At 48.9% G+C, this 27,628-nt stretch overlaps 10 protein-coding genes across 10 annotated transcripts; 4 read left to right on the top strand and 6 right to left on the bottom strand.

The window, feature by feature from the left end:
- Window positions 1-3,686: 3,686 nt before the first annotated feature.
- N7520_001379 (SMP-30/gluconolactonase/LRE family protein) lies at window positions 3,687-5,036 on the bottom strand (the record flags this gene model as incomplete). Its single annotated transcript, XM_057135314.1, has 4 exons — window positions 3,687-4,272; window positions 4,413-4,559; window positions 4,656-4,816; window positions 5,004-5,036. 4 exons carry the CDS (start codon window positions 5,034-5,036, stop codon window positions 3,687-3,689), a joined length of 927 nt encoding a protein of 308 aa, XP_057001250.1.
- A 3,331-nt stretch (window positions 5,037-8,367) lies between these two features.
- On the bottom strand, window positions 8,368-9,993 carry N7520_001378 (aldehyde dehydrogenase family protein; the record flags this gene model as incomplete). Its single annotated transcript, XM_057135313.1, has 3 exons — window positions 8,368-9,548; window positions 9,606-9,805; window positions 9,866-9,993. The coding sequence occupies 3 exons, from the start codon at window positions 9,991-9,993 to the stop codon at window positions 8,368-8,370; spliced, it is 1,509 nt and encodes a 502-aa protein (XP_057001249.1).
- Window positions 9,994-10,599: 606 nt separating this feature from the next.
- N7520_001377 (EVE domain-containing protein) lies at window positions 10,600-11,766 on the bottom strand (the record flags this gene model as incomplete). The annotated part of the gene is made up of 4 exons (XM_057135312.1): window positions 10,600-11,069; window positions 11,128-11,145; window positions 11,195-11,491; window positions 11,550-11,766. The coding sequence occupies 4 exons, from the start codon at window positions 11,764-11,766 to the stop codon at window positions 10,600-10,602; spliced, it is 1,002 nt and encodes a 333-aa protein (XP_057001248.1).
- Window positions 11,767-13,646: 1,880 nt separating this feature from the next.
- Window positions 13,647-14,441, top strand: N7520_001376 (peroxiredoxin; the record flags this gene model as incomplete). Its single annotated transcript, XM_057135311.1, has 3 exons — window positions 13,647-13,666; window positions 13,731-14,345; window positions 14,408-14,441. The coding sequence occupies 3 exons, from the start codon at window positions 13,647-13,649 to the stop codon at window positions 14,439-14,441; spliced, it is 669 nt and encodes a 222-aa protein (XP_057001247.1).
- A 782-nt stretch (window positions 14,442-15,223) lies between these two features.
- N7520_001375 (putative regulatory protein Ral2) lies at window positions 15,224-17,905 on the top strand (the record flags this gene model as incomplete). The annotated part of the gene is made up of 1 exon (XM_057135310.1): window positions 15,224-17,905. One exon carries the CDS (start codon window positions 15,224-15,226, stop codon window positions 17,903-17,905), a length of 2,682 nt encoding a protein of 893 aa, XP_057001246.1.
- A 486-nt stretch (window positions 17,906-18,391) lies between these two features.
- N7520_001374 (uncharacterized protein) lies at window positions 18,392-20,436 on the bottom strand (the record flags this gene model as incomplete). Its single annotated transcript, XM_057135309.1, has 5 exons — window positions 18,392-18,962; window positions 19,013-19,333; window positions 19,382-19,506; window positions 19,561-20,363; window positions 20,412-20,436. 5 exons carry the CDS (start codon window positions 20,434-20,436, stop codon window positions 18,392-18,394), a joined length of 1,845 nt encoding a protein of 614 aa, XP_057001245.1.
- Window positions 20,437-21,721: 1,285 nt separating this feature from the next.
- Window positions 21,722-22,206, bottom strand: N7520_001373 (uncharacterized protein; the record flags this gene model as incomplete). The annotated part of the gene is made up of 2 exons (XM_057135308.1): window positions 21,722-21,866; window positions 22,073-22,206. The coding sequence occupies 2 exons, from the start codon at window positions 22,204-22,206 to the stop codon at window positions 21,722-21,724; spliced, it is 279 nt and encodes a 92-aa protein (XP_057001244.1).
- A 619-nt stretch (window positions 22,207-22,825) lies between these two features.
- On the bottom strand, window positions 22,826-24,727 carry N7520_001372 (putative GPI-anchored cell surface glycoprotein; the record flags this gene model as incomplete). The annotated part of the gene is made up of 1 exon (XM_057135307.1): window positions 22,826-24,727. One exon carries the CDS (start codon window positions 24,725-24,727, stop codon window positions 22,826-22,828), a length of 1,902 nt encoding a protein of 633 aa, XP_057001243.1.
- Window positions 24,728-25,288: 561 nt separating this feature from the next.
- On the top strand, window positions 25,289-26,324 carry N7520_001371 (putative oligosaccharyltransferase subunit ribophorin II; the record flags this gene model as incomplete). The annotated part of the gene is made up of 4 exons (XM_057135306.1): window positions 25,289-25,434; window positions 25,501-25,699; window positions 25,751-26,035; window positions 26,085-26,324. The coding sequence occupies 4 exons, from the start codon at window positions 25,289-25,291 to the stop codon at window positions 26,322-26,324; spliced, it is 870 nt and encodes a 289-aa protein (XP_057001242.1).
- A 480-nt stretch (window positions 26,325-26,804) lies between these two features.
- N7520_001370 (uncharacterized protein) lies at window positions 26,805-27,536 on the top strand (the record flags this gene model as incomplete). Its single annotated transcript, XM_057135305.1, has 2 exons — window positions 26,805-27,045; window positions 27,154-27,536. The coding sequence occupies 2 exons, from the start codon at window positions 26,805-26,807 to the stop codon at window positions 27,534-27,536; spliced, it is 624 nt and encodes a 207-aa protein (XP_057001241.1).
- Between the last annotated feature and the right edge of the window lie 92 nt (window positions 27,537-27,628).

Raw genomic sequence — 27,628 nt, 5'->3', positions numbered from 1 at the left:
GGGTCAGTTCCCGGGTAAAAAGTGTACAGGTCCAGTGATTAGGGCCTATGCATGTACCGACGAAGATCCGAGGCCCTTGGGTGGTGTAATGTGTCAACTAAGGTTGTACTATGTTGAAAGGAGTAGAGAAAGGTGAAAATGTCTTCAATTAAAGATCTCCAGACCGTTAGAAATGCAGCGGTGAAGGAGAAGACCCATTGATCCATCAACTTTTTTTTCGGGTCTGGGATAGACAAGTAAAGTTGTTGTCCGACCCAGAACATCGGGTGTTGGGCAGGATCGCCCTGTCTTTTTTTCCTTTTGGGTTTATTTTCTGCTTTTTCTGATTTTTCTAGTTTTCTTAATTGGTATATATCCTGATTCATTTTTATCCTGATTTAATTAGGAGATTTAGGGTACCCGGGGACCACTAACAACGGAGGTTTTTTTTTGGGTAAAAAATGAAATGATAAATTAAGAAAAAAGAAAAGAAAAGAACCAGAAGTGGAGTAACTAACGATAGCAGTCATCCATCTCGTGCTAAGTGGAGAGAGAGGGAAAAAATGAAGCAGGGGATTGGGTATAAATCATGGAGAAACAGCTGCCTGAAGTTGATTCGGTTCTCCACTGGTAATGGTAATTTCGGTATCCTAGTATAGTATACACGGGGAACCAAACTAACGATCGCCGAACAAATCATGGGGAGCTGCAAGTGCGAGGCCGTCACCATGGTCTTGGTCAAGGGTTGAAGTGGATCTATGGTCGAACGAGATGACGACTTGGTGGCTTTTCTAGTTTACCCTTTTTCCTTTTTTTTTCTTTTTTTTACTTTTCTTTACTTTTCATCCTAGGTGGGAGACACGGATGAATTCCCCCCTTGTGTACAGACAGGATCCGTACTTTGGTATAAACGGCACGGATCCGAAGGTTTGTGCCATGTGTGAAGTGATAAGGGGAAGTGGATCCTCTACCTCCTTCGATCCATGACGCAGAACACATGGGGGAATCTATACTGCCTCGGGTTTAGTCTGGGGCTATGATAGTTGTCGTTGGTGTTGGTCATTTTCCTGTATTTTTTGGGTTAGTCTGAATCAAAGGGAATTGTATGATTCTCCATTCCGTGGTAACACGTCCCCTTGCCCTGACTCCGGAAGGAAAGTTTAACAAAGATGTTGTGCATCATCACTCAATTCCAAAAGGGTCCGCCGTTGGTGAATGATGCCTCCACTGTCTGATTATTGAAGACCCACTTTGGTTGAACATGAGGCAGGTAGTGGGTAGCTATTTAATTATTAGTCAATGCTCCCGTACTCCGTAGAAGAGAATGGAAAAGTTAGAAAATGGGCTATACCTTTTTCTGTTATAGTGGCATTTGTTTTGGTTTTTTTTTTCCTTTGCGGGAGAGCGTTAAGGGAAAAAAAAAAAAAAAAAAAAAAAAGGGGATGGGGCAAGGACATACGGAGTAGAATGATTCGAGAAACCACAGACCCATTCGGACGAATCTCTCCATCTGTGATGAACGTCCTTTAGCTCATACGTCACCCGAAAATAGCTAGCAGAAATCCCCAGCCCAACTCTGACATCAACTCGTGTCACCATGATCTGCAATTGCATGATCCCACTTGGCAGGAAATTTCGAACTCCAATCAATGTTGATACAGAATCAGACAAAAGAACCAAACAAATCCCCAAATCCACCTCATTCGATCTATCAACCGGAAGACAAAGCCGAAAGCTCTCCCCTGGGGAGCTTGCAGAAGTGGGTAACTGGGTGGGTAAAGCTCAAGATCCCAGTTAGCGCGAAGGCTTCCGCGTGACAAAGGTCAAAGTGAAGATCCAAACTAGCGCGAACAAAGTGGAGTTAACAATCTTTCCAAGTGATCACGATGTGGGCTGAGCTGAAAAGCTTTTTGCCTAGTCAATTGTATATTTTTTCTGTCATGCCTTCATTAGGAAAGGACAAACCCACGATCATCGATAGGCGATAAATCCGATCTAGCCTACAATGATTAGCGCGTCGCATAGGCAGAGATAGTCCTGATCGGGTAGTAGGGGCCAGCACGCGGTACATATTCGTCTAGGGATGGGGATAACGGGGATAATCTTCGAAAGAGATAGATCGTTCTGCATATCTCTAGCTGTCACAGTTGTATAACTTTTTCTAAGCAAGGCGTGCATCGTTAGCCGCCATTATGGAAGGCAGCGAGTCACCACATTTGCCGAGGCGGTATTTGCGGTCTGATAGATCCGACGATCCTGACTGGTCCGATGTTGCATTTTCCTGTCGTTGGGGCGAGACAGGGGGCGGGATAGAAAATTAATTTCTGTAATGAAGGTGGCTTGCTTTCAAACACTCGTTCCTAGTGCGGGTCATTGCACGTAACCAAAGAGTCCGAGTCCTAGTCCTCGGTTTTCCATTGATGCGTGTCATGGCCATGTGAAATGATGCGGGTCGAGGGGCAAAACAAGAGTTGTTGGTAGCTAGGTTGTCCCAGGTATCTGGTACGCGGGACCATGGGATGCTAAATCGAACTGAGTAACACAACCACACACGTTTGACTCGGGCAGAATTTATTAGCTATTGGTCTCGCCACTTAGGTCTACATGGGCTAACATCTGGAATTGTCTAAACTGCATTATCTCATGTCCGCTGTAACCGCGACCGACAAGGCAAAAAGCAAAAAAGAAAAATTCTCCCAAGATAAGCCACCGTATAATGGATCTCCGCGGCCTAGAACTAGCCTGAGGATTCTCCGCTTAACGTATCATTTTTTTCGAATGTAAGGTCAGTCAAGTAGCTTTTTTCACTGTACTTCGTACTTCGTACTTCCCTACAACCTGCACCATGGTGCCCACCAAAAGACATAGGGCCAACCAAAGCCGGTGCCTGCATTTCATCCTGCAGGGCCGGCCCCGTCTAAGCGGCAATCCTGGTGGGTTACATAGCAGGGAAACATAGTGCAGGATACAGAAGTACTGTGCGTCTTAAGGATGAAAACATCATTCTAGATCGGGCGGATTTTAAAATTGACTAGGGTTATGGTCTACATACTCCATGTCCGTACATGAATCTGTGATCAGCGGGTGGGCCAAATGAAGATTTATTCGACGTGTAACTTTCTTTCCAGCCTTGTTTTAGGCTGGCTTTTTCCCCTTGCTTGCAGACTGAATCCATGGGAATGACAGCGAGCCGGTCCGTCATTTCGCCCGTTTGGTGATCGACGTATCCACTTCAGTACTGGAAACCTATTCTTTTGAGTTAGCCAGGGGCTAGAGGTAAAAAAAAACTAAATCAAGGAAGCTCGTGTTCAGGATTCAGGATGCATCGAAAACAGACAGCGCCCGAGCGTGCAGGAGACAATCCTCGGAAGCATATGGATTAGCACAGCCTCCGGTGCTAATGCACCTAACATGATTTAGTTGAGGGAAAATGTAATTTAATGCGAGGAGAGAAAGAAAAGGAAAAATCAGAAATGGAAAATGAAAAACGGATTAGCTCCTGCTGCATGGTCGATTGTTTTAGCTACATGTGAAGTATACAATTTCCTTGTACTCCGTACAGCACCGTGAAAACGTCACCGCTGGTCGAGGAGTCACTTTTCATGATCGACCGTACATACTCGGAAAGAAATATGATAGTTCTATCCACAAGTGGAGTTTAGACTTATACGGTAAACCTAGAGACACGGAGTCCTCTTCCAGTCCGTTTACTCGAACCGGAATTCATTCTTGGCCTTCCCCCGGACCCCAACATCAACTCGGAAAAGTCGGCCCCCATACCGCACAGATTGCGGTAGTCGCTCATCATCATACGTATCCTTGGCAGAAGTGATGAACAGCTCTGTGCCCACAAAAGCGGGACACGTCGGATTCCGCGTAGGCAGGTCGATCTGCCCGATAAGCTGACCGGTCGGTGAGATCCGGATCACCTTCCCGCCGCCATAGATTGCGGACCAGATACATCCCTCGACGTCAATGGCGAACCCATCCGGCTCGAGCGGCTCGCCGAGATCATAGTGCACGCGCTGGTTACTGATGGCGCCTGTTGCGGCGTTGAAATCAAAGGCGAAGATCTTGCCTGTCGGGGAGTCTGTTAGGTACATTGTATCATCGGCGTCGTTCCAGCCAATTCCATTGGGGATCGTCACTGGGGCGAGCATGCGGTGCAGGCTCAGGTCTGGGTCCAATCTGAATAGGATTCCCTCGGGGCCGGGGGATTTGATCTTAGGATCGTTCATGGCCCCCGCCCAGAAACGGCCGTGACTATCGACAGCGCCATCGTTGAAGCGCATACTAGATTGTGGGGTTCAAGTAAGTCGGTGTGGACTTGTGACTTGTAATTCTGTACTCATTTTTGGGGGAGGGGGGGGTTCGCCCCTTCCCTCTCTTCTCTTCTCTCTTTTTTCCCGTGCGATTAAGGATTTGCCACTTACATTTCTGCTTTCGCCGGTCCATCATCTTCGCCCCAAGCTTCGCGGATGTAGGACAGTTCCCCGGTGGTGCGGTTCAGGCGGGCAAATCCAAGCTTGGCACCGACTATCAGTTGATCGGCCTCCGCATTAGCAATATTGGCGGTGACACTAAAACTCCATTAGTCTTCCTTTGGCGTACCGTTTTTGTGATAGTTTTGATCGGGAAACAGTGAACGCTGAACGCTGAACGAAAAAGCCACCTACCCGATAGCCGCGGCTGTATCGATTGTCTTGAGAGATTCTGGCCCCTTGTCCAGATCGAGACGGTAAAGTTTATGGTCCCAGATATCCACAAAGCGAAACTCGTTGTTAGCTACATCGTGGTAGGGGCCCTCGAGTAATGTTCCCGCTATGTCGATATAAGGCTAAAGGGGGGAATCAGCAGGATGTTTGTAAATTTGTGATTGGTGTAGTTTTTCTTTTTTTTTTTTCTTTTTTTTTCCCCTCTCGGGCCCGACACTTCATGTCTTGACCGAAAGAAAAGGAACGAAAGGGCCAATAAGAAAAATCCAAGGGCCAAATGGAAATTGCAGGGGAAATAAAAGATCTGACCTCATTGACTGTCCATTTCTGAATTCCCAACATGTTCGGCTTGAAGAAAATAGAAAATACAATAAAATAGAATGGGGAAATAGAGAAGGGAAAGGACCGGAAAGGTAGACACCGCTACTTCGGCTTGAGTAGAGGTGTGGAGGCGTCTTTAGTCTAGTCACACAGGGACGAAAAGAAAATAGCTCTAAGAGAACCCCTGTTCATGAAGCGAACCTCATAAAGTCAAAAACTTGCTGGCAGCGCTGATCGCGGGAACTGTCCGATGAGCGTGAATGGGGTAAAGAAGAGTGACAGAGAAAGGGAACAGTGCCAAGCCCTCCCCCCACAATCGGTTGAGAACAGGAAAAGTGGACAAAAGTGGACAAGTGGATCCCGGACCTTCTAAAGAAGATTTGCCGTGTTGGAGTCTAAGGTCTGAGGTCTAAGGTTGTGGACCACGTTGCAGGACTTGTGACATACTAAACTTATTGGTGTCAATTCCCGCTTCCCTGCACATTCCTGCAAGGGAAGGTTACTTACACATGACTGGACAAGAGTATTTGCTCCCCAGGTCTCCACATTTAGCGGGAAGAGGGTATACTGTTATCTTTTATCCAGTCATTGTATCTGTCGAGATGATCTCACGAATAATATCACCCCTGACTTATACATCCCAAATCAGTCTAGGTAGCTTCACATGACCAACTCTGCATGCATCTGCAAGAGATTGATGTAAGTGTGTGCTGGTATGGCGCTAAAGCCTTTACGCCCCAACCCAATTTTCCTGTCTTCCTGCCTGAACAGCAAATTGGGCATAAAAAGACCGAGGAAGAAGAAACGATAGAAACCTTAATTGTCCTTGAAACAAATACAGAAAAAGTGAAATGAAATCTGCCAACACGTTGGTCTTTTCTCATTCAAATATGGCCTGATCCACAGTCTATCACAGTCGCACAAAACCAGGAACCAAGAAACAACCATCAAATCATCGAATAGAAAAAGAGACCCATAAATTAAAAACAAGGCTTCTACCGAGTATAATGGCACACGCATAAACCCACAGACACACATACGTCGCCTCCGAAATCTTGCTCTCACATCGTCCAATCAAAACCCAGATCCAAACCAACTCGGCTCAATGTAAAACAATCCAATGCACCTCATCACTGGTCAGCACTTGCCCCGTCGGGGCTTTTGCCAACTAATGCTTGCATGCAGGTGGATTCAGATCCTTCGGCACTGTACGGGCACATGTGGTGGCCAGCATACCATGCGTACTACGTACTGCGCACCGCGCACCACGCACTGCCTGCCTGTTAAAGAGACGGCATCTATATACCTGCCTGGGTATGGCACGAACGCTTCCGGGATGATCCTGCATCAGGATGTGGGGAACACAACGTGATGGCAGGAATTGGGCATCAATCGATTCGACATCGTGGCTCTCTGGGTATTTGTCATTGAGCCTGATCTTGAATTTTTAATTGTGCAGCAGGTGAAATCATGATGGGCAGTAGGTAAGGTTTGCAGGCACATGTGCAGTTCCTGGATGACCTGGCACCTGTACTGGATGTGTACAGCCATGCTTTGTCTGTCGGTACTTGGGGTTATGATATCGGAAGTTGTTGGAACAAGCAGGGCATCCCTGACCTTTCAGTTTTGGGTCAAGTGATCTTATGAGCCGACTTCCGAAGTCTTCCAAGGTTGTCACAAGGCTATACTATACGTCTGCAATGGTTTCTTGCTTAGGCGGGTGTCAGAGATCTTTACAACGCTGCGTTTGCTCCTGCACAAAGCCACTTGACGGGCCATATTTGGATCAGCGAGTAAAGGGGACGCTTTTATTCTTTCCGGTCCAAAGGTCGGGGGTAATAGGTTTAGCTTGGAGAGTATCTTTAACTTGCTGGAGATCGGTGCGTATTTGGAAGAGACGGATATCTCTGCAAATCTTATGGACTAAGGGAAATGTTTCTGTATCTATCTTGATTTAAATGTAAGACAGGATCTACAAGCGCTATGTATGATAAGACCACGCAGGTGATATCTGCCCCTTTATCAGACTGTCTGATACCATCGACAACGAGTCACACTCTTCTATGATTTAAGCCCTTTTGATGGCAAGATATCCTAAGGAAACAGACTATCAACACTTGAAGTCATATTCCTTTGATGCTTGTCGAGACCTTTAACATTGTCATTTTATGTGATGCCTCCCTTACCCGATCAGTGTCACGGGCGATGGATTGGCAGATTTGCGTGGTAGCAGTTTGATCGAAACGGATCCCCCTTCCCAAGTTTGAGATCATAGCACGTCAGAAATTAATTGATCCAATTCACAGGGCCCCAGACCTCGACTCCGACCTCGCTTCGAATCGTTTGATCGAACAGCTCACAGAAACACCTTCGAAATCCTCCCAGTCACCAGCTTCGCCAATACCAGGGAAAACAAACTACCGAGCCTACAACTACCGGACCACTATTTGTGCAGATACGCCTTCGTGCAATCCTCGTTTGGCATGGCCTTCTTGCCCCTTTCTACTGGGGTTCTCCATCAGTCATGGCGACTGATGAGCGTGTCCGGAACTTGAGGTATCACTAGGAAGTAGACGAGACGTCGACGCGATTATGAGTTCCAAGGCAGATCAAGTGATCTGTCTGGACAAACATATTCTCCTCCATCTCGCCTACGATCTTAGTCTTGTTACACCATGACTCTCATCACCAGCTCTTTTTGCCTTCCAAAGTTCTACTAAAACTATTTCGCGGCCATCTCAGACTGTCTTAAATTATATAGTCAATTGGGTCGTCTGTCTGAAAGAGTTCCAGGTAATTGAAGACAGGGAGTTTTCAAGAGACAAGAAGTGAATGCAAGTGTATGTTTATCTAATATTCCAGTTCACTTTGAAAAATAGAGAGAGACTATTGAAGACGGGGTAGTCAAAGTAAGTTATCAGTTACAAAAGTATTAACTTGAAAATACCACACAATAGTTAACATGTAGATGTTCTTTGTCAGTGGGTGCGGAACAAAAAGAGAAAAAGAAAAAATTATAGCGAGCGACGCAGGGATCGAACCTGCAATCTCTTGAACCGAAATCAAGCGCCTTGCCATTAGGCCAGCCGCCCTACTATGAATGGAGACGCCACAATGTGAAATATGTACCAAGAAAGCTAATCCCAAAATGTTTATCAGCATGATGTTGGTTTCAAACTTCTTACAGGGGTTGTTGTTTTCAGTGTCCCGTGGACTACCCATGAATCAGGAAATTATATTTCAACAAGATACATACAGGAATTGACTGGTCATCAAGCATAAATTTGACATTTAGTTACAATAGAATGGAGCCCAATGATATAATACTCATCTATCTCTTACAGCTCATAGCTTACAGCCGGCAACCCATGTTCACATGAACAGCCTTGACCTGCGAGTAAGCCTCGAGACCAGCCTCACCAAGTTCACGACCAATACCACTCTGCTTGACTCCACCGAATGGTACACGGAAGTCACTGTCATTGCTGCTGTTGATCCAGACCATACCGGCCTCGATCTCGGAGGCGGCACGGTGGGCGCGCTCAATGTCCCTGGTGAACAGGGCAGCGCCGAGACCGTAGGTGGTGTCATTGGCGCGGGTGATGGCCTCCTCTTCGGTGACGAAGCTGGAGATAACGACGAAGGGACCGAACACCTCCTCGCGGTAGATGCGCATGTTGTCCTTGACGTTGGTGAAGATAGTCGGGGCGATAAAGAAACCACGGCCGTCACCAACGTTCTTGTAAGGCTCGCCGCCAGCGACGAGGGTAGCGCCCTCGGACTTTCCAGCCTCAATGTATGACAGCACACGATCGTACTGTGCCTTTGTGACCTGGGGACCCTGGAAAGTGTCGTCGGCGAAGGGGTCACCGACCTTGCTGGTGGTGGCGACGACCTCCTTGAAGAGGGAGACGAACTTGTCGTACACGGAGTCGTGGACCAAGATACGCGAGGTGGATGTGCAAACCTGGCCTTGGTTATACATGATACCGATGTGGGCCCACTTGGCCGCCTGCTCGAGGTCGGCATCCTGGAACACTACCAATGGGGACTTGCCGCCGGTCTCGAGAGTGATATTCTTGAGAGTACCGGCAGCCATCTTCATGATCTCACGACCGGTGACGGTTGAGCCGGTGAAGGCAACCTTGTCAACGTCGGTGTGCTGCACCAGCGCAGCACCGGCCACACGACCGTGTCCGTTGAGAATGTTAATGACACCAGGAGGGAAACCAGCCTCCTTGATCAGGCCAGCGAGGTAAAGAATGCTAAGAGGAGTCTGCTCGGCAGCCTTCATGACAATAGTGTTACCACATGCAAGGGCGGGGCCCAGCTTCCATGCGGCCATAGCGAGAGGGAAATTCCAGGGAATGATCTGGCCAACCACGCCAATCGGCTGGCGCAGAGTGTAGGCGAACTTTTGAGGGGTGGTGCCAATGGTCTGGCCAGTCACCTTGTCGGCCCAGCCGGCATAGTAACGGAGGGAAGAGAGGACCTCACCGAGGTCATCATTCAGAGAAACAGAGTAAGGTTTGCCTGTAATCGGTCCGTCAGCTACATCGCCCGTCACCCGGGTATGCTGGAGGTACTAACCATTATCCCAGGTCTCAATAGTAGCGAGGGTTTCCTTGTGCTGCTCAATCAAGTCGGCGAACTTAAGCATCAAAACACCACGGTCGGTAGCGGAAAGTCCCTTCCAGGATGGGTCCTTCAGAGCCTTGCGTGCGGCCTTGACAGCGATATCAACATCCTCCTCGCCAGCGGCGTACACGGAAACGATCTCCGCCTCGTTTCTGCGACAAGGTCAGTAATCTGGTATTTTGACTAAAGGCAAAATCCACGTAATAACATACGAAGGGTTGATAGAAGTGATCTTCTCGCCAGACTTGGATGGAACAAATTCATTGTTAATGAAGAGGCCAATCGGCTGGGCGTAAGTGCGCCCGTTCGGGGCCGTCAATTGCACGGAGAGGTCAGACATTGCGGTATAGTAGCGACGAGTACTCGAATGAACTGGAACAGAGAGATACCGCAAAGGCCGGAGAGTAAAGTTAAGCATTGGAGGGGGAAATGTGTAAGACCTTAAAGGGACTTGAACAGCAGGTCGCGTCCCCGCTCCGATAACGATAAGCTGGGATCCACCGGGTCGGGTGCACCTTCTCTTCACGGGCAACCGCTGGAGCTCCAAGTCCGTTGGCGTCGCTATTGGTGCTGGTTGGCTGGGCTCGCCGCAAGGTATGAGGGGCCCGAAGTAGATTATCAATCATTGGATTTGGGGTTTTCTGCACCCCTCTAAAATAGGATCAGTGTTGCACCCCGCTACCACTATATCAGTCAGAAACTTCCAGTGGCTTCACAGCCGACTTGAGGGGTCGGTTTTTGGGGACGAAATCTAAGTATATCCTGTTACTGAACTTAATGGGATAACGGTAATGGTATTCGTTTGTGCTGCGCGTAATGATGAAAAATCACGGGAAAGAAATGCCTTACATCCTCAAGATACCTAATGTCCAGCCGCAACGCCCAGGTAAGATATTTCCGATAAATAACAAAAGCCATATTTTGCTATTGCGTGAAGTTAGATGGCTTATTCACTTTGATCATCGACGAATTCTGTCTTCAGAAGCTGGTCTGGATCCTCGCCCGCCAGCTCCAGGATGTATCGCCATTGTGCCGGGGTCACCGAGGAAACGCTGAGACGTGATTGTTTGATGGTCTGCAGGTTCTCCAGGGGCTTTCCAGACTGTGCGTGGGTCTTCAGATCCTGGAGGGTGACCTGTTTCTTCAGCTTGCAGCGAAATTCAACGTGCACGACGACCCACTTTGGGATGTCGCGACTGGCCTTGGGGTCGTAGTAGGGGTGCTTGGGGTTAAAGGCGGATTCTGCGAAATTATCAGTAAGGTGCATAACCAAATTGAGTCGATTGGGAAAGATCGAACCATCGGGTGAGTGCTCCTGCACGATTTCCATAACTCCCACGATGCCCGGGGTTTTGCAGTTGGAGTGATAGAAGAAAGCATAGTCTCCTTTCTTCATTTCACGCATAAGATTCCTGGCTGTTTATTTGTAAGTTCGGTCATTCAGATTACTTATGTTGGCCCACTGGAGTCTTACCAACAGCGTTGCGAACTCCTATTCAATAATTAGAAGTATTCATCGATAATGGCTGGGAATGTCTTACCGTCCCATGGCTCTGGGCTATCCGCAGCAGCCAGGTCATCAATGGAGAATTTGACATCTACACCCTTTTCAAGTCGTGATTCAGGCTCAGCCTTCATCAACCAGTAAGAACGAACACCATCCTCCTCAGGCACAGTTGACGCGGAAGCTTCGAGCTTCGATGTAGGTTCAGTAGTGGTACCCGCACCATTGGCAGGCAGACTCTTGCGGGGCCTTCCTCGACGCTCAATTTTGTTCGGGGTTGTGGTTGGGGTTGTGGTTGGGGTTGGCTTTGCCTTCACTGATTTCGGAGTCTGGCCTGCAGGGTCAAGTAATTAGCTCTCCGTTTCCAGTCAACAGTCTCAATAGAAACAAACCATCCTTAGGAGGACGTCCGCGCCCTCTCTTGGGGGGTTCAGAAGCTAGCGCATCCTTCTTAGTGGCGGTGGCTGTATTTTCTTCGGCGGGATTCTTGCGAGGACGTCCACGGCCACGCTTGGGACCATCTGCACTGGGCTTGGGGGAAGTGCCCACGGGATACTTGCGCGGGCGGCCGCGCTTCCTCTTATCACCGGTCTGAAGGGTGACCTGCATGATCAATGCATTAGCATTGCGGACCCAAAGATGAATATTTGTCGAGTGCTGGCAATCAGCTTCATGTAACATTGTAACTTACCTCATCAACAACTTCGCCTTCAGCATCGGAGCCAGAGTCACGCGCCCGCTTTGGGGATGTTTCGACAGTATCAGTCATTGTTGTTGCAGTCGACTTCCGTTTAAACGGCATGTAATCTTGGGGTTCGGGGGTTAAACGCCCTTCACCGTAGTAGTTAAGGGGTAAAGCAAAAGGTTAAATGGGCGTCTCTGTGAAAAGCCAGCTTTCCAAGATTAATCAATTGCGATCGGCTTTAAAGCCAACACAACGAATTTCTGCAGACAGAAAATTGGATAAAATACTGTAGAATGAAGCTTCTGTCTGTTTCAAGCTCGACGCGACGGTGGGTCCAAACGGATGATCCACGCGACACGTGATCGACAGATCTTCACGCAGTTCCGGGGGAAGATGTGGGCGGGAATGAGCAAGTCAAAAGTATTTTTGAGTTTTTGCGAGGTGAGAGAATTGAAATTGTCAAAGTGAGAAACAATCATGAATGACCTCTCAAGTTGTTTGGGTTGAACTCTACAAATCTGTGGGAAGTATGTATATGCACACTGAGAGCAAAATGACGTATCGAAATTTATGCGACCACGCAAAAAGTTGATATTTTACTAATGAAGCTAGAATTTCCCAGACTCACTCAAGTCTCAAACGTCTAGGTGCTCACTTATGTCATTTGTCTTCCTAAAAGAATACCATAATGAACTTATCGCTAGCTTGTATACAGTGTGAGAAATTATTGCCAAAAATTGAACAGAATTTAGAAATTGAGTAAAGCAGATCTACCTTGGAAGAACTTAGCATTTAATGAGCCAATAGCAGGCTCGTGCCTGAACCAATGCGGCTTGTAGATCAGTTCAAAAACAGAATCTTCCGTTGCTATTAACCCATACACGTTTATTTACTTTCATGTACACTGACTGGCAAGTACCTTACTCAGCGCGTCCACACTCAGCGCGTCCACGGATTGATCTAGGGAAGTTTTATTACCCCGCTTTGATTATATGTCCACACTTAATTATTGGTACTCATGTCGCACTAAATTTTCGTGAGTATAAAATACCCTAATCTACCTAGCAGTTACATGAACGCCTGCAGGGTCGTTCAGATTGAGCTCAAGTGTTGGAAGCGAGCTGTTGAAGGTCAGCCCCACCTAGTAGCTTGACTACGGAGCACTCCGTACTCAGTACTGGATGTGCTGTATGCATATGGTCTAATCAATGTAAACAGTTCTCTGCATGTGTAATTGGATCGACTGCGGTGGCTTTGAGATTATCAATATTGACAAAGGGAATATGGAATTGCGCCATCCCGTCGACCCTCCATTGGCTCCATGGCGGGGTAATTATCGGCCGACTCGACAATAATGCAGCTCGGCCGACAACATTTGGAAGAGTGATTCAACTGCTGTTTGGAGGCGGGTTTCAATAATATTTTCAGAGAAATATCAACAGGCAAAAGCTGGGAAGGGGATGTTGATAGTAACCATGGAGGGGTCAAGCTGTAACCGAGAAGATGAACCTTGGGGTAGTTCACATCACATACGCATCTGAACTTGAGCATAAATGACCCATGAATGGCATCAGGAACTAAACAGCCCACCATGTGCATTCCACCAATGATGTTCATTGTGCCACGGGCGGTCAATAATTGCGTGATAGACAACAGCCGGATGAGGTAAGTCGATCACTGCGACAAACAGGTGGTCCATAGCAAGCATGAGGGGCAGCTCCCGTATTTGAACCTTCTATTTCCCCCCCAAACCTCAACTTCCTTTCATATTCCTTTCTTGAAAATATATCACCAATCCTCTACAATGGCTGAACAGCGTGCTCCGTATGTATAACCTCTACAGATATTAGAGATACAAATGATGATCGAAGGACTGACCTCTTATCAGCCTCCGTCTGGGCTCTACCGCCCCTAACTTCGACGCCGAGACCTCCACCGGTCCCATCAACTTCCACGAGTTCATCGGTGACAAGTGGACTATCCTCTTCTCCCACCCCGATGACTTCACCCCCATCTGCACCACCGAGCTCGGTGCCTTCGCCAAGCTCGAGCCCGAGTTCACCCAGCGTGGTGTTAAGCTCATCGGTCTGAGTGCCAACGGTGTTGAGTCCCACCACCGCTGGATCGCCGACATCGACGAGATCTCCGGCTCCAAGCTCAAGTTCCCCATCATCTCCGACCCCGAGCGCAAGGTCGCCTACCTCTACGACATGGTCGACTACCAAGACACCACCAACGTCGACTCCAAGGGTATGGCTCTGACCATTCGTTCCGTGTTCATCATCGACCCCGCCAAGAAGATCCGTCTGATCATGACCTACCCCGCCTCCACCGGTCGCAACACTGCCGAGGTCCTCCGTGTCATTGACGCTCTCCAAACCACCGAGAAGCACGGTGTTACCTGCCCCATCAACTGGCTGCCCGGTGACGACGTTGTCATTCCTCCCCCCGTCTCCACTGCCGACGCCAAGACCAAGTTTGGTGAGATCCGTGAGGTCAAGCCGTAAGTGATTCAGCAGATGCTGTGATACTTAAAGAGTACTTTGTTCCTAACCTATATGACAGTTACCTCCGCTTCACCAAGGACCCCTCCAACTAGATGGTGGGCTTTACGATGTAACGCGAAACAAAATATTTGAGATTTGGCCGGTATAACCCTTGATACCAATATAAAATGACTTATTCCGCCAATCGTCAACCTTTCTTTACCCGTAAATACTCCGATGTTGTGTGACTTGTAGATGTCTTAGTCACTAGGCTTGTGAATTACGTCAACATGACTGGACCATAACAGAGTTTCCGATCAGATATTCAATTATGTACGACACACCGAATCTTCTAAGCTTCCAAATACAACAGTAATATATCCACCTCAAGAAGTGTTGTAGAAATACGATTGGATTTAACTAGAATGTGGTTATCCTTTCACTCGATCGGACCTTTTGCCTAAACTGTATAGGGCGGATAGGACCGCCGGGCAAGTGTTGAGACCGCCTTTTTTGTGCCGATCCAACGTCCACAGTCTGACACTTTTATCTATCTCCACTCGTTTTTGGTCGACTGGCACGGCAAGAATAATCACTGGTTCGAATCCTGGCCTCCTTCGTGCCTAAAATCCGGCCTATCTCAACGCGGGGCAAACCCACCCCCTGGTCCTAATCCATCCCCCACAGGGCCACATTTCGAGCCGCAACGGTACCTGCGATCAGCGCCTAGCAAGACATTCCGATCGTTACACACCTCAAATCGAGCCGCTCTTCGTCTTATGTATACCGTCTGACAGTGACGAAATCGCGCGGGAAATAAAGGGGGGCATATTTTCCACACCGTTCATATTTGGACTTCGTCGTGTCTGGATTTGTACCAGTCATTTCGCCCACAATGATGTCCAGGAGCCAGTCGAGTTTGGGCTTCCTAGATGCAGGCCAAGAACCTGCCGCAACAGGCGGTGTTTCGCCTTCGTTCAACCAACAACCCTCGTCCGGACCAATCAACTTGTCCGGGTTGGTGTGCAATGTGCGTCGAACCACCGGCAAGGAGCCTCACCCCCTGGTCGGGGCTACCACAACCATTCTGGGAGACAAATTATATGTTTTTGGAGGCCGGATCCTCTCACGAAGTCGCCCCAAGTTGACAGCTGACCTATACGAATTGGATCTGATCCGGCGACACTGGAGTAAGATTGAAGCGACAGGAGACATTCCTCCACCACGCTACTTCCACAGTGTATGTGCTCTCGGAGATAACAAGCTGGTTGCATATGGTGGCATGTCACCTGCTCCTGCCCCCAAGGAGCCAAACCCTGCGTCTGGCTCGGACACCCAGTCGGAGGTTGTCGTCATGTCGGATATCCACATTTTCGATGTCCCATCGCGGACGTGGACTCGAGTTGCGTCACATGAGTCACCGCAAGGACGATACGCTCATTGTGCCACGATCATCCCATCAAGTGCTCATTTCACTTCTGCCCGTGCACCGTTGTCGGCTATCCATCATAACCCTGAATCCTCCAACCCCCACCAAGGCTCAATAGGGGTGGACATTGATGGCTTCGGTGGGGCTGAAATGGTGGTCGTTGGTGGCCAAGACAGCTCCAACCATTACATTGAACAAACTAGCGTTTTCAATCTTCGAAGTCTCAAGTGGACCAACACTAGTCCTCTCGGTCGCAGCTGTGGTGCTTACCGTAGTGTCGTCGCGCCCCTGGTGGGTATGGACGTCTCCGAGATTGGGTCTGCTGCCCCTGACCGAGATACCCATGAGCCGATTGAGGAGTCGGAGTCGCCGGGTTGCCCCATGCTGATCTATTCCAATTACAATTTCCTCGATGTCAAGCTGGAGCTGCAGGTGCGCTTGCCGGACGGGCGCCTTGTTGAGCGACCGATGCAAAGCCAAGCATCCCCCCCTGGGCTGCGATTTCCCAATGGTGGCATTATAAATGGCCATTTCGTCGTCAGTGGTACTTACTTGACTTCTTCGAAACAAGAATACGCTCTTTGGGCTCTTGATTTGAAGACCCTGACATGGGGACGTATCGACGCTGGCGGGTCCGTGTTTGGACATGGCAGCTGGAATCGTGGTATTCTTTGGCCACGCCGCAGCTCATTTGTGATCCTTGGACATCGCAAGCGTAGCCTGGTTGATGATTACAACCACCGTCGGATCAACTTTTCACATATCTGTTTGGTTGAGCTTGAGGCCTTTGGTCTTTACAACAACCCCTCTCGTACATCGTCAACATCAGGATATAAGTCATACAGCTCACCTTCGGTTCCAGTCTCTCTTCAGCAAAAATTGGCCCAATTGACGACCGGTGGACGACCGCTGTCAAACGCCTCCAATGAACTGGGAAAGCTGGCGCTTTCTATGCACGAGTTCTCCGACATGGAGCTTCAGGCTGTTGGCGGAGAGCGCATCCCTGTGAACTCTCGTCTTCTGGCTCGACGCTGGGGACCCTTTTTCATCCAGCTTCTGCGAGAATCGTCGGAAGGTGGAATTGCGGACGGCGGTACTCTTCGCCCTGCCCAGATTCACCCAAGTCGGAATTCCAGCATCACCATCACCCCGTCTATTGGCCACAATAGCCTTTGCTCCAATGCAACGACCCTAGTCAATCCCTCTGCTCCCTCTAAGGCTCTTCTTGAAAATCTGGAAGCACCCTCTGCCCATGGCCTCGCCCCGACCGCCAGACCGCGCGTACTCTATCTTCCTCATACCATTCTTACACTTGAAGTTTTCGTTCAGTATCTATATACATCCGCTCTTCCACCTCCCGGCTCTTCCCTGTGCACACCACAGATCCTCTGTTCCCTCCTCCAATTCGCGCGACCTTACCAGGTAGATGGTCTCCTGGAAGCCACTGTCGAGCGACTGCATCAGGTCCTCGATGGTCGCAACGCGGCGGCAGTCTTCAACGCAGCAGCCATGGCAGCAGGAGGTGGCCGAGGTACCGGCTTCACCGGTGGGCTAGGCGGCACATTGGAAGCCCTTAATGGCTCGCAAATTGGCAACGGCTCCATGCACGATATTTCCGAGAGCGCAAATTCCCATAGCAGTGCTTTAATGACCTCTGATTCGTCCGATACAGAGCATGGCGCTATGCCTCCCTCCGCCGCCAGCAGCACGGGGGATCTCACAAGCCACACACGGGGCATTCCATCCCTCCGCATCAACACCAATCTACGTGGTCGACAGCACCGTAACGCTCACCACGACCGCGAACGCGAAGAATCAATCAGTACTGCAAGCACTGCCACCTCAGCCTCTAGTGCTAGCTTCAGCCACTCTGACTCGGAATTTGTCAGCGATACGGAAAGTCGCTCGCAGTCCCGCGCTCATCAGCGCCGTGGCACGGATGCAAGCCGTCCATCCCGTGAGATCTGGACCGGCGATCTGTCAAGTGTCATCGGTCTACAGAAGCGAGGACTGCGTGGTCTAATGGAGGGTCGTCGTATGCGTGAGCGAAGTGTGAAGCCCCCCAGCGTGAGCAGTGGCTCAACTTCTGTACCTCCGTCTGCTGGCTCGGGAGAACACCAGTTCCCCATGCAAGGCGTGGCCAGTTAGGAAAATCCCTGGTTTCTCTTCTTCGTTTCGTGTTATACTTGGATAGCTGGTGAATAACACCAAACACATACACACAACCACATACTTCTCCATTTATTTACATATGTTCTTTACTTTTCACCCCAGCAGGCTGACGAGGTGGAGAGAATTATCTACATAAATTCTAGTTCTTCCGAGGATTCTAGGATACATAATAAACGGAACTTTACTATGTTACAATTTGGACTGTTTTACTGTGAGCACTGATTCATTTCTGATTTTGGTTTGGTCCACCGTAGTACAACGAATCATGAGTTTGGACCATTCAGATACTGATACTAACTGTGGCTCATCTAATTCCAATCAGTGCCGTATTTATCACACGTGGCACACTTAGTCCAACGAGTGTTCCAGCACGTTTGACATGACGACCGCCCTGTACTCCCCCAATCAAGATGCATCGCCTGTCCACATAAAGAATAAGATAACATAAACGGCATGATCACCTTAAAGTCCAGGATGCATCTCACGCCACTCGCCATACCTAAGACTCGGATCCAAAGCCAGAGTAGGGTCCAGCACAAAGTCGTCCGAGGTATCTTCAGTGATGCTACCATCCCAGCAGTGCTCCTGAAAGCATTCCTCACAAACTGCAGGTCTCTTAACATCCATTCGTTGTAGGCTCCGATCGATGGCCGCACACCCGAGGCAATCTGCCCAAGAGTCGCTGAGAGTTCCATTTCCCCGAGTAAGCAGGTTGAAGCTATTCTCCAGGATGCCGTCAAACTCTGTGTATGACATATTCCCAGTTTCCCAGGAGTAGTTACTGTACCAGCTGTAGGGTGAGTTAGCAAAATAAGCGACAATAGGAGATGTAGCATCGCGAGTTGTTGTTAGGTTTGTGTCGCAGCCGAATAAAATGGGTTTCAACGTGTAGTTGCGTGCCAACAGCTCTGATACCGGCGGGACTTCTGGGAATGGAAGACCATTTTCCCGGGCACGATTGTAAGTGTTCCAGATATTGGTGCCATTGTTCCAGTTGTATGGAGCAGAGTCAACGTCGTCGTCCCAAGCCATACTTGGTTAGCGTTAGTAAGAAAAAAACCTAAAGGGGTTGTGACGGCTTACATGAAGTCGACCTTTCGCTCGGGTTGAATAAGAGGCCAGAATGGCACTGACTGCCCTGCTTCGGAGCCGTCGGCAAAAGTGATGTTCTCCTTGCTGTTGAAAGGATTAGGGATTGAGGGATTGCTAATCTGTGCTAGCGTGTAACCGAAAGCTTCCTTGAAATACTTGTTCAGAGAGGATAGCGTTGAGATCCCGGTAAAAAAGCTATCTGAACCTCGCTTTTCAAGGTCATGACGTTTTGAAAACTGCCCGAGGGTCCCGTTCGAAATGGCTCCTAACCACCACCAGTTCCATGCACTCGCTGCAGAGCCCATCACGAAACTTGGAACATTAGCATTTAGTAGATATCTAGCCATTGATGTCACAAACCTAGCTTGGTCGAGGTTCTTCACGCATTTCTCAGCGGTGTTATTCTCATTGGGAATCGTGCCAATGTACTCTGTGGGCACAAAACCAAAGTCCCATGAGCCAAATTCGAAAGGATTCCATTCAAACTGTTTCAAGTCAACCAGATGGAAGGGAATGCCAAATATCCTGACATCACTTACCCATGGGGAAGATTGCGAAGGAGCATAAAGGCCATCTAGGACCTCTGAGCTCTTGTTAATGCTGCTGCATATGAGCATTGGCATCGGTCCAGAGAAATTCTTAAACCCCTCTTGTTCAGAAATAGACGACCATGTCCGATTGACCCCGGGGACAAATTGATAAGCAAACCCGCGACCGAGAAAATCGGCAGTAGACACATTGAACCCAGCCTCCGCTTTTTCGGCTATCGTATCAAGATATGCAGTGACGGGAGCAGCATAGTCCGTGAAGTTGGACGCATCAAACCGATTGACATCTACATGCCACTCCTTAACATGTTCGTGGATTGGGGCATAATCACTGAATGCCGTAGAGGCAGTAGGCCAAGACCCACCAGAAAGCCCGGCCATATAAGTCAAGCTTTGAAATAGACCGCCAACCCTGGCTTCTTTGGAGCCTGGAGTTCGCTCATCGATGGCTTGAAGGCCACCAATGCCGGTGTATGCTGAGCGCCAGCCACCACCACTGGTGGCCCATGCAATCACTGGCACGTTGTAGTCCGGATCTCGCTGGATTCTTTCCACATATTCTGCCAGGTCAAAACCTGTGAGATTCAACCGAGATAGATAGGTACTGAGAGAATGGGCAACGATTGCTTTACGGCCGTGAACCCATTCGGACTCGGCTTGGGAGATTTGGGGAGGCTGGCGAACAAGCTGTATGTCTGTGGGGCAGTCAACGTAGTATGGTGCATAGCTTGGTGTATTGTTGCTGCCGTTAAATGATCTATTACTAGCTGTCGCTGTGACAGTAGCAAGAAAGACTGACACTAATTAGCATTTAGCATATATGGCGAGTACTTCAGGCTCACCTGAAAAGACAATGTGAAAAATCATTGTTTATTTTTCAATGAAGATTGAATATTGTTGAGAATGAAGTCAAAATTGAAGATTTGACAGGTATTTATAAACCTCGAGAAATCTTGGGAGCTTCAAATGTATGGTACGTATAAGCCTGGCTCTGCAGCCTAGGCAGTGCAGATGAACCTTTACACTACATTGCTTGGTTGGGGTCCATTCCTGTACACTACGTCAATTCTATTGTTCCAGGACCCGCCGGAGGCTGAGCAATCTGATGCGCTCCTATGAAACATTAGATCTGAGATTATCGGATTACTCTATGGGTAACGTTTGTCGTGAGTTTTAGAGTTTGGGCCTCGAACCACTCGCCATGTTCGGAAAAGCTTCATCAATTAAGGCCAGTGAACCATAAAAGGTAATATGGTGCCTGTAGCCTCAGCCCGGTATGACGATGCTAATTTAAGTGAGAATTTTAGTAATATTGGAAAGCCATTCCTTTTTAGACGTCGAATTAGTCAAGGTCTACTTTCCACATGCACTGTCTATTGAACTGACCCAAGTGGAGGGACAAAAATATATAGCACTGTACTGTACATATTTTCGTTTGGGCAATCATTTTTTTCTCCCTGTCTGATCATTGTTAAAACCCCCAAGCCAGCCCTGTGCTAAAGATCCAAGTAACCATGGGTCGAATCGAAAACCTTGATTGCTTTGAAGAGCATGCCAAAAAAGGATAACAGTTCGCACAGGGGTGTGGGGTGAGACGGCTTTGACCGATCTGGTTATCAAATGGGGCTTAGTGCCATGAGTTGCTTAAACGGAGTAGTATTGGCTCTTGCATCGCTGTGTTGGTCTTTAAGTCTAAAGCCGTGTATCTTTTGATCTTTTGTTATCATTATCATGAATGTTAGGTAGTTTGGAGACTTCTACATCAGGGGACCCTTGGGTAATGAAACAGACCTCCAGGGAGCTTGTCACATGACTTTGAACACATGGTGGGTCTATTGGATTACGTAGCTTAGATTGATCACATGATACTGATAAAGCGGCGGTCTATAGTGGCAATTCTAAATAAGGTCCAAATAAAGGCACGTGATATGCAAACATCTAGAGGGGAGATTTGCGACTCTTGAGAACACCCGATGAATAGAATGAGATTATGATCTTGAAAATTGAACATGAACGCTTAATGTACAACGAGACTCGAACAACCAACCCCGTGAGTCCCCTTTTCCGTCTCTCCTCTAGGAAGATGCAGAAGAAGACTCTTCATCCTGTCGTTTTGGAGCAGGAAAGTGTTTCTGGCTTTTCTCGCCGTAGGCTAGAAACAAAGATCAGCATTCAAGAACGTAGCCGGCCAACAGTTGTCGAATTTCCCAGGAAGGGAGTAGAAGAACTTACTCCGCTCATAGAGAATATAAGATGTATACATAAGAAACGGCAAAGCGACAATAGTCGATGTCCACCTATTCATAAGATCAGTGAATTGTTCCAGCAAATGATAAAATCTCAAAGTTCTTAGAACTTGTCTTTGTGCAAAGCAGATCAAAACGATATCAAATGAGAACGAGAACAGGAACAAGAACGCAAGTAGGACTACAACCATGACACCTAAAACTTTGCATATTGAATAGAGCAGTAAAGGAAAGGTTAGATAGGGTAAGATACATACCGCCGTGCAGCAAGCTTATACTCCTTTGTCGATCGGATATCCGGGTGTCCCTTAAGAGACGGAGCCGGGCGCTGTGGGCGAGGAGCAGGGGTCGGTTGACCCGGACGAAATTGTTCGGATGGGTATATGGGCATTTTGGAATGGGAAATTCTTAGATGGATGGGAGTTGATGGTCAGTGATATTCTGGGGAAAAGACACATGCAGGAAATTGGATGAGGAAATCGGGAATATTGATGCCTCAGGCAGATATATATTTACCGATGAACGAGGTGCACGTTAACGAAAGAGGCTGGACAATTATAGATGCGTGTTTTGAATATTAAATGAGTGTTTAGATCTTGGAGACTAGTGTTGTAGTGGTTGTCGAAAGCTCGGAGATGGATTGATGTTTTACTTTAAGCAATATTTGTCATTTTTAATCGTGAAGCAAGATATAACCAAAATAAAGATCGCTTCTCATCAGAACCGAGAGTGAGCTGATAGTAATTAGAGGGTGACATGGAAGGATAACGAAAGTAAACACCACGCTATGCAAAACATCCTATCATGTGTTTTTGGAATGCAGACAATCAACGCTGAACAATGCTCAAAAGAACCGCTTTTGATAGTTGCGAGTAAAAAAAAAATAAACAAATTCAATCATGATACTTGACCGAAAAACAAAAACTCTCCAATCTCCTCACACGCAGCATCCGCTCTTCCCCAATTCCACTGACTTGGTCCACGATCTGATATTCACCCATATTCCAACCTCAGCCACGGCCTCGTCCACGACCACCGCGGCCTCGGGTGCGACCTCGAGAGGGGGTTTCCTTTCGGCGCGGCGACTCCTCGATTTGGTCCTTGGCCTTGGAGACAGGCGCCGACTTCGGTGTCGTCGTGGTTGCCGCGCGCTTTCGTCCTTTGATACCAGATTCCGCGTCAGCACCGACGAGGCGAGCGCGCTTACCAGCAGCAGTCTCTTCCCCGCCGTCCATGGAATCGGCAGCGCGTTTCTTTCCCTTCCCAGAAGTGGGAGATACTACCTGCTTCTTGACCTTTGGCGCATCTTCGGTATCCTCATTCGTGCCGTTTGTCTTTCCTTCAGGACGAGGAGCAGTAAGAACGAGACGAATGGGTCTGAAAGGAGGATCGGATTCATCCTTGCCATTTTCGGTCTTGGCTGGGGTGAGAGGGGGAATCGTTTTGGAAGCTGCTTTGGCGGATCGGGCAAGGGGTTTCTTGGTCACCACGGCTTTGCGAGTGGTGGGTGCTGGCAATGAAGCGCGTGCGGCGCGTCGCTTTGGCTTGGGCTCTTCGGGTTCTGCGGGGGAAGCGGAACCGTCAACTGTGGATGGTTGAGCCTGACGCTGCTTGGCGGCTCGAGGTTTCCTGGGTTCGCTCGGAGCAGGGAGCGCTTTCTGACGCGCTTCACCGCGTGCCTGGGCCCGAACCATCTCTTCAGAGACGTCCTCTGGCTCGAAATTAGAATGGGCATCGAAAGGAATGTTGCGATCGCCCATCAAGGGCGGGAAGCCGAAGGAGACATCGTTCTGAGTCTCCTTTTCGGACCGAGAGCGAACAGGCGGATAAGGCAGCGTTTCATCGTTGTATGTGTGAGGCGGCCAATATGGGTTGTGGCCAGCGGGAGGAAATATAATCTCTTCACCATGATCATTCACGCGGCCGACTCGTGCCCAACCAGTCTCGTCAATCTGCGGTTTCGCCTGAATCTTGTACTGACGAATACTTCCACTATCAGTCTCGCTGTCGTACAGATTGGGTTGGTTCTCGTCTCCCGCTGAGGTCTCACGAGTGCGCTGCAAGCCCTCTTTGGCCTGGAAATAACAAAAGCGTGCGTTGGTCAGTTCCCACTCAGGATCGGACGGAAGCTTAAAGTCGGCACCCAATGCCACCAAAGTGATCTCATACAGTTTCCGTCCTGCGGTTTCCGTGTCGATGTCAATACGACAAAGAGGGGCTTTATTTTCCTGCGAGTGCTTCTTGCTCTTGCCCTTGCCAGATTTGACAGTGGTCTTGGGACCTTTGGCAGACCCATTGGTCTCATTCTTGGCGGATGTGGGGGTGGCCTTCTTGCGGGGTTTCTTCTTCAATGCCAGGGCTTCGATCGCCCGAGAGGTTGGCTTGCGAAAACGAGCAGAAGCTCGAGTTCCCTTGGAAGAGGCAGCACTGGGAGAGGAAGGATCCATTGTTTCGTCTTGTCCACCCATGTATTGATCGTATGTCCAACCAGTGGAGCCAATACTTTCAGGATCTTCGGGATCGGACAATTGGTTTTGTGGAGTTTCGAGAGCAGCCGTACGCCGAGTCCTTCGGCTACCTTGACTGGAAGAGGTCGGAGTATCTACCACCGGGGTGTACACATTGGACAGTCGAGACGGGCGAGCTTGGAAATTGCGGCGGCCAGTTGTGGGTACTTCAGGAGACACGTTCTTTGAGGGAGGGTCTGCAGTAGGTGTTTTGGGACGATAGTATCGAAATGTGACAAGATTCTCTGAGGAGGGGTCGGTAGAAAAATCAATAGCTTTGGCCGGGTAATCACTCTCATTTATAGCCTTTGAAGGAGTGGGAACTCGCGGTGAACGTCGAGATGGCGTGAATGTAGCGTCAATGCGCGCAGGCATTGATTTCCGCTGTGCTTTTTTGGGAGGCATAGTGAATGAAGTCTAGAGTTCCCAATCTGGAAGTCAGTGAATAAAGTCGAAAGAAATGTCATGTGGCAACCGGAAATCAAGGAAGCAAACAAAGTGAATGAGAAATTAACAATGAGTCATTAACTTGGTTTGATTTATGGGAGAATATAGGCTGTGGGGAAATAAGCCCCAGGTGCAAGGGAGTCGACGTTGGAAGCCCGAAGTGTCGCCAGGGCTGAAGTCGGGGTTTAGGGCCCGGGGGAAGGAGACCTCAAAAAGATCCAGGTTTAGCAGGACTTACGGTTGGTTCAGGGGTGACTCCATCCAGTAAACGATAATGCACAGGTTTCTTGAGATTTCTTGGTCGAGCTTGTAGGTTTGCGGGGAGACCTGGGGCAACGAGGGCGATTTATGGGGGAGAGAGAGGTGAAGTCCCAGCAGAAAAGAAATTAGGGCTAAAGTCGATCGGCGCTTATCGGCCTCCGCCTTTATTCTGCAATCTGTCAACCACCAGCTTCTCCTCCTTGCTCCTCCGAACTCCCCTCCCAATTATTGTTTCTTGTTGTTTGAATTGTTCTCACTATGCATCTGTGGCAGGCCACTGTTCCATTCTGTCTGTTGGCATCTGCCGCTTTACCTCTAGCTGCTGCGTCAGCATGGGGCTTTACTGATGCCACCGTGGCAGTCCAACCTAAGGGTGCCGGCATTAACGGTGGATTCAAAGAATCGTGAGATCAATGAAACTCAAGTGGTGCTTGCAGTGTTATTGGGAACTAACAGATAATTCTCGATAGGCTATCCGTCTCCAAACCGCTCTCGAAACCTGTTGCGCTCGCCGGCGCTGATACATTGCGCGTCACCTTGACTACGCAGGAAGGAAGCTCCGCAAAGCGTCCACAGCAAGCTTTCCTTCTGTTGAAGGATTCCCAAACTGGATTGGATATCTCCTACCCCTTCACGGTCAAGGAGAATGGCAAGTCACGAGTGGAATTGGTATGTGATCTGAAGCTCCGTGGTTAGATTAAGCTAATGTACTCGCTCTAGACCCAAAAGGACCTCCCGATCCAATTCCTCTCTCTTCCCTCCCCTGTTGACGCTCGTGTGGTTATTGGTTCTTCTGGAAGCTCTGAAGCTTACGATTCCTCTGTCTTCGCTCTGTCGATCGAGCGCAACCCCGATGTTCCCGTCCCAACCGCTGATGTCGTAAGATACGGCAAGCTGCCCGAGATCCACCACGTCTTCAAGGATGCCGCCACCAGCCCACCTATCGTCATCACCCTGGCCTTTGTAGCACTAGTAGGTGCTGCTCTTCCGGTTCTGGCCGGTCTGGTAAGAGTCAAGGCTGTCTTGTTACTGAATGTTGCTAACTCAGACCTAGTGGCTCCTCCTCGGCGCCAACGTCAACCACCTGTCAACTGCCTTCAAATCTGCCCCCCTCCCGCACGCCGCCTTCGTCGGATCTTTGGTTGCTTTCGAGGGTCTCTTCTTCCTGTACTATACCTCCTGGAACCTGTTCCAAATCCTGCCTGTGGCCGCGGCCATTGGTGCGGTCGCGTTCGTTAGCGGTAGCCGCGCATTGGGCGAGGTTCAAGGCCGTCGCCTTGCAGGCCTACGCTGAGCCTCTAGAATGCTTTCAAAAACACAGGTTTCACTCGCCGGGCTCTTTCGATTGTCGCGAGCTCGGGTGGCACTGTATCTTAGCTGTGATGATATCCACCTTTTTCCGACGAAACAGAATTCTTAAATGAACTCATCTTCAGTAGATATTAAATGAGATTATAAGTAATTGGAATTCATAGGTAAAGTTTATACCTAAGCTATCGTCAATTATATGACTTTTTAAGGTTCAGCGATCGTTTGCGCGCCACCAAAATCCTCAATTTACATTTATCCGGTTCATAATTCTATGAACTTGGTACAATCGCTCTTCTTAACACGATTACTTTATGAGGCGATGGTAACTAATTGATTATATTTTGACGTCACTTGAGTGGCTCTATCCCGTCCAAGCGCCAAGTCAACTCCGCGTTCTTCTCCGATCTCCCGCCGGAAAAAGCTCACAACCATCTTAACCCACGGAATCAGAACACAGTCTCCAATGGGTTCCGCCGCTTCAAAGCCTGCCCGGTCAGCTGCTGGAGCAGCCACTCGCCAATATCCTAAAAAGTCTGCTCCTCCGCCAAGGACACCCGCAGCAGCGCCAAAGAAAACCCAAGAACCAAAATCTACATCTGGGCCAGCCTTTAAACCACAAGCTCGAGCTCCAGCTCCAGCCCCAGCTTCAGCACAGGGACCAAAATATCACTCAAAAGAACAACCCTCCAGCACAAAAAACAACGGTATGTCGTGAACAAGCCCGCGAACCTCACCCAGCAACCAAAAAAAGAGAGAAAGCACCAAAACCACTTTACTCCAACTCTCCCAAAGCTAATCTTTAAAATGTACAGCAATCGACCTCGACGGCCGTGACCCCGACTTCGCCGCCTCCCTCCGCACCATTGGCCCCGTCGACCCATCCGGCAACTTCTCACATCCCAACCCTTATAACCGCGGCACCGCCCAAACCGTCTTCCCTACAGCCTCCAATCCAGCTTTGCTAGTGATCACAGCGCGCCAGCGCATCACAAAGGCCGCGCAAGAGGAGAGCATTGCTGTTGGAAATGGGGATTTCACGGGTCGACAATTCCTGGATTCGTTTACTATTAGCCAGGCGCTGGCGATGCGCGATCAGCAGGGGTTGTCAAGTAGGGATATTGAGAGGACATTGAGGTTGAAGAGTGGGACTATTGAGAAGCTTGGGAGAAGTGGGATTGTGTCCCGGGCTTCTTAATCAACTTTCGCGCTACTCTCTGGTGACGTTGGTGTTTGTGAGGTGGATGGCGTTGGGCGCCTCGACTCTTGCATATTATTTGATAAGTTGTA

The sequence above is a fragment of the Penicillium odoratum genome (assembly GCF_028828045.1).
Source record: "Penicillium odoratum strain IBT 22623 chromosome Unknown utg000001l_segment0_segment0, whole genome shotgun sequence".
Lineage (NCBI taxonomy): Eukaryota > Fungi > Ascomycota > Eurotiomycetes > Eurotiales > Aspergillaceae > Penicillium > Penicillium odoratum.
This window is presented reverse-complemented; position numbering and strand designations above follow the sequence as displayed.